Source organism: Eucyclogobius newberryi, unplaced genomic scaffold, assembly GCF_026437365.1.
Source record: "Eucyclogobius newberryi isolate DKJ021-1_F unplaced genomic scaffold, fEucNew1.0.hap1 SCAF_10, whole genome shotgun sequence".
NCBI lineage: Eukaryota > Metazoa > Chordata > Actinopteri > Gobiiformes > Gobiidae > Eucyclogobius > Eucyclogobius newberryi.
This window is the reverse complement of record NW_027315724.1, coordinates 18,819,245-18,830,597: the sequence shown is the minus strand read 5'-3', so window position 1 is coordinate 18,830,597 and position 11,353 is coordinate 18,819,245. Positions and strand designations below refer to the sequence as shown.

The 11,353-nt window shown below is 38.3% G+C and overlaps 1 protein-coding gene across 1 annotated transcript in view; it reads right to left on the bottom strand.

Annotated features, from left to right (window-relative positions):
* Positions 1-3,874: 3,874 nt before the first annotated feature.
* Positions 3,875-11,353, bottom strand: part of prss16 (serine protease 16) — a 38,838-nt gene continuing 31,359 nt past the window's right edge. Inside the window, 6 exon segments of the mRNA XM_072458045.1 lie at positions 3,875-4,225; positions 7,861-8,042; positions 8,553-8,699; positions 9,525-9,660; positions 10,789-10,898; positions 10,901-10,937. Coding sequence (XP_072314146.1) covers positions 4,169-4,225; positions 7,861-8,042; positions 8,553-8,699; positions 9,525-9,660; positions 10,789-10,898; positions 10,901-10,937 — 669 coding nt within the window. The 3' untranslated portion in view covers positions 3,875-4,168.

Sequence of the window (11,353 nt, the reverse complement as noted above, 5' to 3'; positions counted from 1 at the left end):
TTCCTCTTCCTCCAGAGTTTGTGGAGTTGTTTAGAAGTGACACCGAGGAAAAAGAATACAATGGATTTAGTGATTTGGGGTAAAACTGATGCTTTGGTAAACTTGTTAGCATGTTCTTTATGCTATAGTTATCTGAATAACTGTTAATATGTTACGTTAACATACCAGACACTTACCACAGTTCTGTCTGTGCGTCATGTAGCTGAAGGTGTTAGCGTTAGCATACGCACACCTATTCACCATGTTCTCTCATCTGTTATTTTAAATTGCATTTCAAGATAAAATGTCTGTTCTTTTTATCAAATATATTTCCCCCAAAAATGCGACTTAAACCCCAGTGCGACTTATATATGTTTTTTTCTTCTCTATTATGCACTTTTTGGCGATTTATACTCCGGTGCAACTTATAATCCGGAAAATACGGTAATCATTAATGTAATCAGTGGTGTGACTGCCCAGATTGTTAATACCTTTGTATAATTTAGATATTAATCCCCTTGAAAGTTCAGGTTTATAAGCTTTTATAAATATTTCAGTCAAAAGGCTATGGTGGCCTTCATTCTTTTTAATGTCTTGATTGTAATAACTTCTTATTTGTAAATACATATAAGAATCCTGTTTCTCTGAGCCAAGGGATTCTTTCAATTTATCAATCTTTGAATATTTCCATGTTTTTTTTCCCACTCACAATGTCATTCACTCTGGTCCTATTCAAACCTTTTTTAAATTCTGGTCTTATCCAGGTTCAGCGTCGCATGAAGTCCCAGTTTAATTCCAATCTTAATGTATTTAAAGGTTATCTTATCTTATCTTGTATTACAGGTACATTCACACTTATAATATATACTAATAATTCTTATAATACAAAGTAAAACAACAAATAAACAGGTGAATACATACATAAAACACCTCATTTAGATTGGACTTGTAGTTGTTTGGTTTAGAAAGTTCACTGAGCGACTGCATTCCGCCTTAAAGTTCTCAAACTAATTTCCCAGTTGCGATGCTGTTGAGGCCAAATACCGCAAAGTTATAAAGCAGTCTTTTTTCTCCTTTTTTCCAACCGCCGACTCGAACGGCCCCAAATAACCAACTAAACAAACTCCAGAAGGAAAAAGACGACGGATCCATCTCCATCTTTCAATCACCAAACGCTTTTAATACACCTTCAGTTCTCTTGGCCATGTTAGGAATTCAAAAGTGCAGTTGTTCAAACCCCGCCTCTCCCCCCCCCCCCCCCCCCCCCCCCCCCCCACACACACACACACACACACACCCCCAGCAATCCGCCCGGGCCACATTTTTCATGGGCCCTGCTGTCGGAGAGCCGTGATTGGTTGGCCCGGCAGACAGATAGCCGATAGGGCCTGATTAATAGTTGAGGTCCAAGAACTTCCCCATTGATCAACAGGACAGGCTGCAGCAGGAGGGGGGAGGAAGAGGGGGAGGAAGAGGGGGAGGAAGGAGAGGGATGGGGGAGGAGATGGGGGGAGGGGGGAGGAGGGGGAGAGAGAGAAAAAAACATGGCCTGTCGCTCTGCAAGTGCTGCTGATAAACCTGAGACTGCAGCGAGCGTGTGGGAAAAGTGTGTACTAAACAATATGTGCAGTACCGGTACATAATCACAGAGTGTGGGTATATAGTATATTATTATTATTATTATGTGTATAGTACTGATACTTTCAATATTCGTACAAAAACAGCAATGACACTGCATTTAGAGATATCAAATTGAAACTTCTCCTGTAGTTTTCGTATGAATGCCTTATTAAACATAAATTTGACTTATGGAACATGGACAGAGCCAGAGATCTTATTTAGTATTTGAGTGAACAGGATTTTTGGGTTGAAACCTACATTCACCAGGCGTAGAATCAGATGTATGTGAATGCTTGTGCAATCCGTGGAAAGGTTTGTAAGAGCTGCTCTTTATGTTTCTGTGTGAGAAAATGGCCTTTGAGGATACAATAATACAGCATCTTTATCTTTCCAAGTGAAAGCGTGTATTTTGAGAGAGAAAACTGACCCCAAAAAACCTAAAAATGTGGGGGAATTAGTTTTGCCTGTAGTGTATCTCCAAAATAAATGAATCAGGATTTAATTATTTTTTCTGAATATTCTATTTTAGTTACAAAAAACAGGTTCTTGTGTTGTTGCCATTGTTGTTTTTCTAACCTGTCCGTGCAGTGCAAATCTCAGCTATTATGGTAGAACTTATTTTTGTCCCGTTTAACCAATTTCGCATGCATTTCCTTTGCACTAAATTCAGTATTAAGTCACTGAGCTTTGAAACATAAGACATAAGATAATAAAACTTGTATAATTTGTCCAAAACTACTCTGATCTGCTCTTTCATACATTTAATCGTCTCCGAGCTGCAAACACCAGTTCAGACCTGGGACATATGCAAAGCATTTGTGTTACTGTATTGTTGTATGTGTGTTTGTGTGTGTGTGTGTGTGTGTGTGTGTGTGTGTGTATGTGTGTGTGTGTGTGTGTGTGTGTATGTGTGTGTGTGTGTGTGTATGTGTGTGTGTGTGTGTGTGTGTATGTGTGTGTGTGTGTGTGTGTGTGTGTGTATGTGTGTTTGTGTGTGTGTGTGTGTGTGTATGTGTGTTTGTGTGTGTGTGTGTGTCCCAGGACCCCCTACTTCCCCCCTGCTGTTCTGTCCAGCCTCCAGTTGATTGATGATCTCCACTCCCACAGGGTCATCGGGTCACGACCTCCCACTTTTGACCCCCCCACAGAGCGAAGACCCCCTCCAAACACACGCACACACACACACACACACACACACGAGCGGCCCATTCGGAAACAGATGGCTGGACATGGCGTTTCCTCACCTTTGGCACTGCTAATAAGTTACATGATCAATACAGATGCATACAGTGTCCCATCGTGCAAATGCAAAACTGAAAAATAACACGTATTCACTACATTCGTGAGATATTTTATTGAAGTTGAATAAAATTCCGGACGCAAAGGGTCAAACGTCATTGTACTCTGTGAGCGCGTTGGGCCGGGGAGGGCATCTGGAGTCATAACCTGCACTAAAACAATATGGAAGGCACAGCACGACAATAAGACGACACACATTTGTTGTTGGAATTCCAAAATGAAAGATGTGAATGAAGAAACACACATTTTTTTATCGGTCAGAATGATATAAACTGTATTTTCTTTCTTCAGAAGTAAAATATCTAATAGAAACATATTTGATTTTACCTTCGTTCATGAAGCAGCAACTATCACTGTTGTTAATCAACTAAAATTTCTTTTTGAAAAAAATGTAATAATGTATTTTTTTTTTGCATTTTAATAGACATCTAGCACTTAAAGTTGACTCATTTATTTATATTTATTCATTTATTTATTATAGGTACTTCAGGAATTATTGTGATGTGTCATTTGTTTTTTTAATTGATATGTGGCATTTTGAAAAATACAAGTCTATAATTTTTTCAACTAATCACAACTAATCAGGTAAAGGGATGTGGGCAGAGATAGGGGGTGGGGGAAAGCAGGATTTCTTTGAGCACCCAATTCTCAAATGCAGAAAACATGCAGAAATCAACTTTTACAGAAGATAATGATGAGGAAACACGTTATAACAAATATAAACGCTCATCAAAGTTGATTTTCCACGATATGTCTCCTTTTAAATAAACAATTGTTAAAAAGCCCCTAAAAATTGTTAAATAATTACCGATAAAAAAGGGAAAAAATTCAGTTTTTATTCTTTAAACATAAATATAATCCATCTAAATATATCAATATGGACAAAAATGCCTTTAAAAGCTCCATGTAATGTGACAATTTCGCCCCCCGGTGGAAGGACGAGGCATTAACTATTACAAACCACAACCATTAAACTTTATTGACCCACATGAAAAGCAATGAGCGCGGGACAGTAGCCAACAACAAACAGCATATTTAATTGTCTTTTTAAAATTCAACAGTACAAAAGATGACTCAAACCAAACTAAAGGGTACAAAATATTATTGGATATTATTTAGTCGTATTACTAAACACTGTGCGGATGGAGAACGGTGAGATAACGTTATGAGAAGCAGCGGTGACCGACAGCGCGAGTTTCCCAGGTTTTTATCAGGCTCATATCACCGAAGCAGGAATCCGTGATAAGGACTGAGGAGGTTATCAGCGGGATCAGGTCGAGAGGAGGGCAGCCATTTTGAGCCAGCTGGACACGTGTCTCCCAATCTCCTGATGGACAGACGGGGACAAAACACCTGAACATCTTTTCACAGCCGTGTTAAGAAATGTGAGGCGTTAACGAAGCAGGAATCATGAAAAACCACTGAAGACGGCCGTGTGTTTTAGACAGGGCCGTGCAGCGAGGGGCTCAAAGCTGTGAAAAGGCACCCACTAAAAAACAAGTGAGCCTTTTTAATAAAACATAAATACATTCGGAAGGAGAGATTTAGTTTGATAGTTGTGTGTGGAAAAAGTATCATCAGAACTGAAATATTTCCTGTAATTTGCTGCATTTTACTTAAAGAATAGTTGCCTCTCATTACAGTAAATTCCTCCAGGGGGGGTTTGGGGGACGCTCCAAGATAAATAGCAGAAAAGAGGTGTGATTTCTTGTAATTTGGTGGGTTTTAGCCTATTTTAATGCTGAAATAATGGTTGTCTTATCAAAGTTGTATCATGTGATATTTGATTGTAAATTATTGACACAGGACAAAAAAACTAAACAAAACACTGTCAATTTACGTTTCAAAAAGGCTCAAGAAACTGAACAGCACTTTAACTCTATACGACCCATTTTGATCCACTCCAAAAACTGTGCTTTCTAAAAATTGGCCTTGGGGAAACTCCTCAAGTAAGAGTAACTGTAAGAGTAACTGTAAGAGTAACTGTCAGAGTAACTGTCAGAGTTCAAGTAAGAGTAACTGTCAGAGTAACTGTCAGAGTTCAAGTAAGAGTAACTGTCAGAGTAACTGTCAGAGTTCAAGTAAGAGTAACTGTAAGAGTAACTGTCAGAGTTCAAGTAAGAGTAACTGTAAGAGTAACTGTCAGAGTAACTGTCAGAGTAACTGTCAGAGTTCAAGTAAGAGTAACTGTCAGAGTAACTGTCAGAGTTCAAGTAAGAGTAACTGTCAGAGTAACTGTCAGAGTTCAAGTAAGAGTAACTGTAAGAGTAACTGTCAGAGTTCAAGTAAGAGTAACTGTAAGAGTAACTGTCAGAGTAACTGTCAGAGTAACTGTCAGAGTTCAAGTAAGAGTAACTGTAAGAGTAACTGTAAGAGTAACTGTCAGAGTAACTGTCAGAGTTCAAGTAAGAGTAACTGTAAGAGTAACTGTAAGAGTAACTGTCAGAGTAACTGTCAGAGTTCAAGTAAGAGTAACTGTCAGAGTAACTGTCAGAGTTCAAGTAAGAGTAACTGTAAGAGTAACTGTCAGAGTTCAAGTAAGAGTAACTGTAAGAGTAACTGTCAGAGTAACTGTCAGAGTTCAAGTAAGAGTAACTGTAAGAGTAACTGTAAGAGTAACTGTCAGAGTAACTGTCAGAGTTCAAGTAAGAGTAACTGTCAGAGTAACTGTCAGAGTTCAAGTAAGAGTAACTGTCAGAGTTCAAGTAAGAGTAACTGTAAGAGTAACTGTCAGAGTTCAAGTAAGAGTAACTGTAAGAGTAACTGTAAGAGTAACTGTCAGAGTAACTGTCAGAGTTCAAGTAAGAGTAACTGTCAGAGTAACTGTCAGAGTTCAAGTAAGAGTAACTGTAAGAGTAACTGTCAGAGTTCAAGTAAGAGTAACTGTAAGAGTAACTGTCAGAGTTCAAGTAAGAGTAACTGTAAGAGTAACTGTCAGAGTTCAAGTAAGAGTAACTGTAAGAGTAACTGTAAGAGTAACTGTCAGAGTAACTGTCAGAGTTCAAGTAAGAGTAACTGTCAGAGTAACTGTCAGAGTTCAAGTAAGAGTAACTGTAAGAGTAACTGTCAGAGTTCAAGTAAGAGTAACTGTAAGAGTAACTGTCAGAGTAACTGTCAGAGTAACTGTCAGAGTTCAAGTAAGAGTAACTGTAAGAGTAACTGTAAGAGTAACTGTCAGAGTAACTGTCAGAGTTCAAGTAAGAGTAACTGTCAGAGTAACTGTAAGAGTAACTGTCAGAGTAACTGTCAGAGTTCAAGTAAGAGTAACTGTAAGAGTAACTGTAAGAGTAACTGTAAGAGTAACTGTCAGAGTAACTGTCAGAGTTCAAGTAAGAGTAACTGTCAGAGTAACTGTCAGAGTTCAAGTAAGAGTAACTGTAAGAGTAACTGTCAGAGTTCAAGTAAGAGTAACTGTAAGAGTAACTGTCAGAGTTCAAGTAAGAGTAACTGTCAGAGTAACTGTCAGAGTTCAAGTAAGAGTAACTGTAAGAGTAACAGTCAGAGTTCAAGTAAGAGTAACTGTAAGAGTAACTGTCAGAGTTCAAGTAAGAGTAACTGTAAGAGTAACTGTCAGAGTAACTGTCAGAGTAACTGTAAGAGTAACTGTCAGAGTTCAAGTAAGAGTAACTGTAAGAGTAACTGTCAGAGTTCAAGTAAGAGTAACTGTAAGAGTAACTGTCAGAGTAACTGTCAGAGTAACTGTAAGAGTAACTGTCAGAGTTCAAGTAAGAGTAACTGTAAGAGTAACTGTCAGAGTAACTGTCAGAGTAACTGTCAGAGTTCAAGTAAGAGTAACTGTGAGAGTAACTGTAAGAGTAACTGTCAGAGTAACTGTAAGAGTGACTGTCAAGAGTTCAAGTAAGAGTAACTGTAAGAGTAACTGTAAGAGTAAATGTCAGAGTAACTGTCAGAGTAACTGTCAGAGTTCAAGTAAGAGTAACTGTAAGAGTAACTGTAAGAGTAACTGTCAGAGTTCAAGTAAGAGTAACTGTAAGAGTAACTGTCAGAGTTCAAGTAAGAGTAACTGTAAGAGTAACTGTCAGAGTAACTGTCAGAGTTCAAGTAAGAGTAACTGTCAGAGTAACTGTCAGAGTTCAAGTAAGAGTAACTGTCAGAGTAACTGTAAGAGTAACTGTCAGAGTTCAAGTAAGAGTAACTGTCAGAGTAACTGTCAGAGTTCAAGTAAGAGTAACTGTAAGAGTAACTGTCAGAGTAACTGTCAGAGTAACTGTAAGAGTAACTGTCAGAGTTAAAGTAAGAGTAACTGTAAGAGTAACTGTCAGAGTGACTGTCAGAGTTCAAGTAAGAGTAACTGTAAGAGTAACTGTCAGAGTAACTGTCAGAGTTCAAGTAAGAGTAACTGTCAGAGTAACTGTCAGAGTTCAAGTAAGAGTAACTGTAAGAGTAACTGTCAGAGTAACTGTCAGAGTAACTGTCAGAGTTCAAGTAAGAGTAACTGTAAGAGTAACTGTCAGAGTTCAAGTAAGAGTAACTGTAAGAGTAACTGTCAGAGTAACTGTCAGAGTGACTGTCAGAGTTCAAGTAAGAGTAACTGTAAGAGTAACTGTAAGAGTAACTGTCAGAGTAACTGTAAGAGTAACTGTAAGAGTAACTGTCAGAGTTCAAGTAAGAGTAACTGTAAGAGTAACTGTCAGAGTAACTGTCAGAGTTCAAGTAAGAGTAACTGTAAGAGTAACTGTCAGAGTAACTGTCAGAGTAACTGTCAGAGTTCAAGTAAGAGTAACTGTAAGAGTGACTGTCAAGAGTTCAAGTAAGAGTAACTGTAAGAGTGACTGTCAAGAGTTCAAGTAAGAGTAACTGTAAGAGTAACTGTCAGAGTGACTGTCAGACCGTAAATCTCTTAATTATCATCCCCATAAACTATTTGTTCACTATAATTGAAGTCTTTGTTCTTGCTTGAGGCTAATGAAGGTGTGGTTGTTCTAAAGTGGATGTACTTACCTGCCGGGCCTCTTGGAGTGCTGTGCTGTCTGTGGCTCGTGGGTTCAACATGTCGGCGCAGTGAGCAGCGTCTCTAATGTAAACAGTCTGTGCTCTTTCCTGAGGCGCGTCCCGGACCACGGACAGAGCCCGCCAAGGGTCCACTCCACCTGGGACAAACACACACAGCACCAGCACAGGTCAAATGTGGGTCAGGTGATAGAAATAGTGAAGTTAAAGTGCCCCCTACAGGTCGGATGACTCATCGAACCAAAATGTAGTGAAAAGAAATATATTTTGAATTTGGCTAAAATGTTATCACAGAATAGCACATTCTTTAGGTTTATAATTTCACTTCCTGTTTGTATTGATGACAGAATCATTGCTAGACTAATCCATCGCCAAAATAATTGTTAGTTGATGCAAAAATTGAGAAATCAATATTTTTTAGGGTGAAAATATCTTAAATTTAGAAATATCAATTTGAAACATCTTCTATAGTTTACGCACATAAATATAAAAGAAATATCCAACTTTTAATAGCCAAAATTGTCCATATTTGGGACGTATCCTTAGGGAAAACGAACAGAGGCATGTTGAATTTTCCCGTTTTGTTTTGGATATCTTATTTAAAAAACATTTAACTGAAAATCATAGTATTAATTAAAATGTTGCTTAAAATTTCAGGCTTTGAATTAAATTTCAACAAATCCTCCGTGCTCCGTGATACGCATTGGTGAAGGCAACGTGATGGAGCGCGGCATTCTGGGAAATCCCAAACAGCTCTGAGCAGAGTCTGGTGTAAAAGTCCAGAGTCAGCATCCCTGAGAACGGGCAGCTGCAGTCCTCACAGGTTTGGTCTGCAGAAACACACACAGTTATTTAAATAGTAATGCACGCTAATATGCTACAGAAGCTCACACAGATGTTTATTTTTATTATTATATATATTATGTTTTGGAAAATAGCTTTAGTCCGTCTACATTGTGATCTAAAGAAAGACAGAATCAAGGCTCCACTTTCAACATTTACTTCTACCTTAATTGAGGGTTGGAGTTTAACAAATATATTTAACGAGCCGTGAATTAAAATCGCAGAAAGTATAAGCACAAAAGTGAACTGTGAGCAGCATGTTGAGGCATCTGTACTTTACTTGAGTACATTTTACAGTAGATTCTTTTTAGCATTTGCGTCAATTTGGAGTACTGGAATGAAAAGTAAAAAGTACTTTCTGTATGGTTCGACGGGTTTATATTGACGTGTATAGTGACAAAGGTTTTGAGTTCAAGTCAGATTTACTATTCATAGAAACATCATGAAATTGATAAAACTCTTTAATTGTTCTAAAAAATCTGCACAAAATACCTTTTACTCTTAGATAAGTTAGTTAATTTATTTTTATCTTAGTTAATTTATTTGAATTTTATTAATTGTATTTATTTTATTTTATTTTATTTTATTTTATTTATTTTATTTATTTTATTTATTTTATTTATTTTATTTATTTTATTTATTTTATTTATTTTATTTATTTTATTTATTTTATTTATTTTATTTATTTCCACAGAAGCCACTCAGCTCTGTGCATTTCTGTCCATGTTCTCTTGTCTCACTATAACAGACTCATTCATAAATCTGAGTCTAGTGCGTGTGAAGACCACGGTGAACACGTGATGAAGACGTACAGAAGCCAAACTCGGTGCAGGTCTGGTACAGCCACTGCCTCTGCCCCGTGGGTCCCTCAGAAGTGTCCCTCAGCTCCCTCACCGCGGCCTCGTGGGACACGTGCAGACAGCGCCCCCTGGAGCTGGACGAGTGAACCTGCACGGAGACGGAACAGACGAGATGAAGCTCAATGGCGACGTCTAGTGGCCAAAGCACGGGCACGACTGGTCAAATAATACTATATTTATGAGCTGACAGAGGCATTCATGTGCTGTATAAAAAGTGAATTTAATGAACCCAAAGTACTTGTTTAAGAGAAACATGGCAAAGATTGAAAGTCCTTTCAGCTGACAACAGTCACGTCTTTGATGTTGAATATTGACTTTCTGAATCTGTTGTAACTAAATATTTTCTTTCTTTTATGGTCTATTCGTGCGGACAGAGGAGACATCAAACTTTGTGCTGTTTTAAGAAGACAGATATATGAACCATGAACCAGGGCAACAAATCTGCAAAAATGAGAATACGCTTTATTATTATCAACGTCAAGATGAATGAAAAAAGAGCATCATTCAAAATCATTCAGAATAAGAGTAGTTTTTTCCAGACCATAAGTCACACCTTTTTACATAGTTTGGCTTGTACTCCGAAGCGACTTATGTGATATTATTAACACATTTATATAATTTTGTTCGTTATTGTTGACTGACAACCACAAGAGGGCGCTCTAGGCTCTAAGCGACGCAGAAGAAGAATCTGCTCTTCCTCTTCCTCCGGAGTTTGTGGAGTTGTTTAGAAGTGACACAGAGGAAGAAGAATTCAATGGATTTAGGGATTTGGGGTAAAACTGATGCTTTGGTAAACTTGTTACATGTTCTTTATGCTATAGTTATCTGAATAACTGTTAATATGTTACGTTAACATACCAGACACTTACCACAGTTCTGTCTGTGCGTCATGTAGCTGAAGGTGTTAGCGTTAGCATACGTACACTTATTCACCACGTTCTATAATCTGTTATTTTAAATTGCATTTCAAGATGAAATTTCTGTTCTTGGTCTTGGATTTTATACATTTTCCCCAAAAATGCAACTTATATATGTTTTTTTTCTCCTTCTGCATTTTCTGGCTGGTGCAATTTATAATCTAGAAAATACGGCAATTCCATAGTACCCGAGTTCAAAATACAGAAGTGGGAAGGGTGTTTCTGAGCCAAAATGACCTTAAACCAGTAAACAAACCACACATTCGACAACACGCACCATTCCTAAATATAAAATGCACCTGAGCGAGTTTGACGAGCCTGTTGTAGCCGCTTTTGTCACTCGAGTCAGTCATGAGGTCACACACGTCTCTCACGGACATCAGGACTCCTTCCTCGTTGTACTGCACTGCCCCATGACGATGTCCGCCAAGCTCTGAACCAGCTCGATCTGGACAGAAGAACGTGAACATTTACGTGACTGCAACACCAGGGAGACAAAAACACAAGTGAATATATAACGCCCAGTTAAATCTACTTGTTCTTATCATATCATTGCTCCTTTTGCCTCACAGGTTTGAAGCTATTGATTTTAGCCTCATCGAAACTGCTCGTTACCATCTTGTACAGATATTATCAATGAAACTGTGAAGAAGGGATGCGAAAATACATTTGGCCTTTGAAAACATTGCGATCCAAAGAGTAAACTACGAGACGACACTTATAATGAGCTCTTATGATTGTTGGTCCGCGCCATGACATCAAATGCATCTATCTCCATGGCGACGCCATCAGGTCAAGTCAGAGTTCGGGTCTGCGCAGAGGCGTCCCCACTTGCCGTAAGAATGCACGTTTTTCAAGGTATTC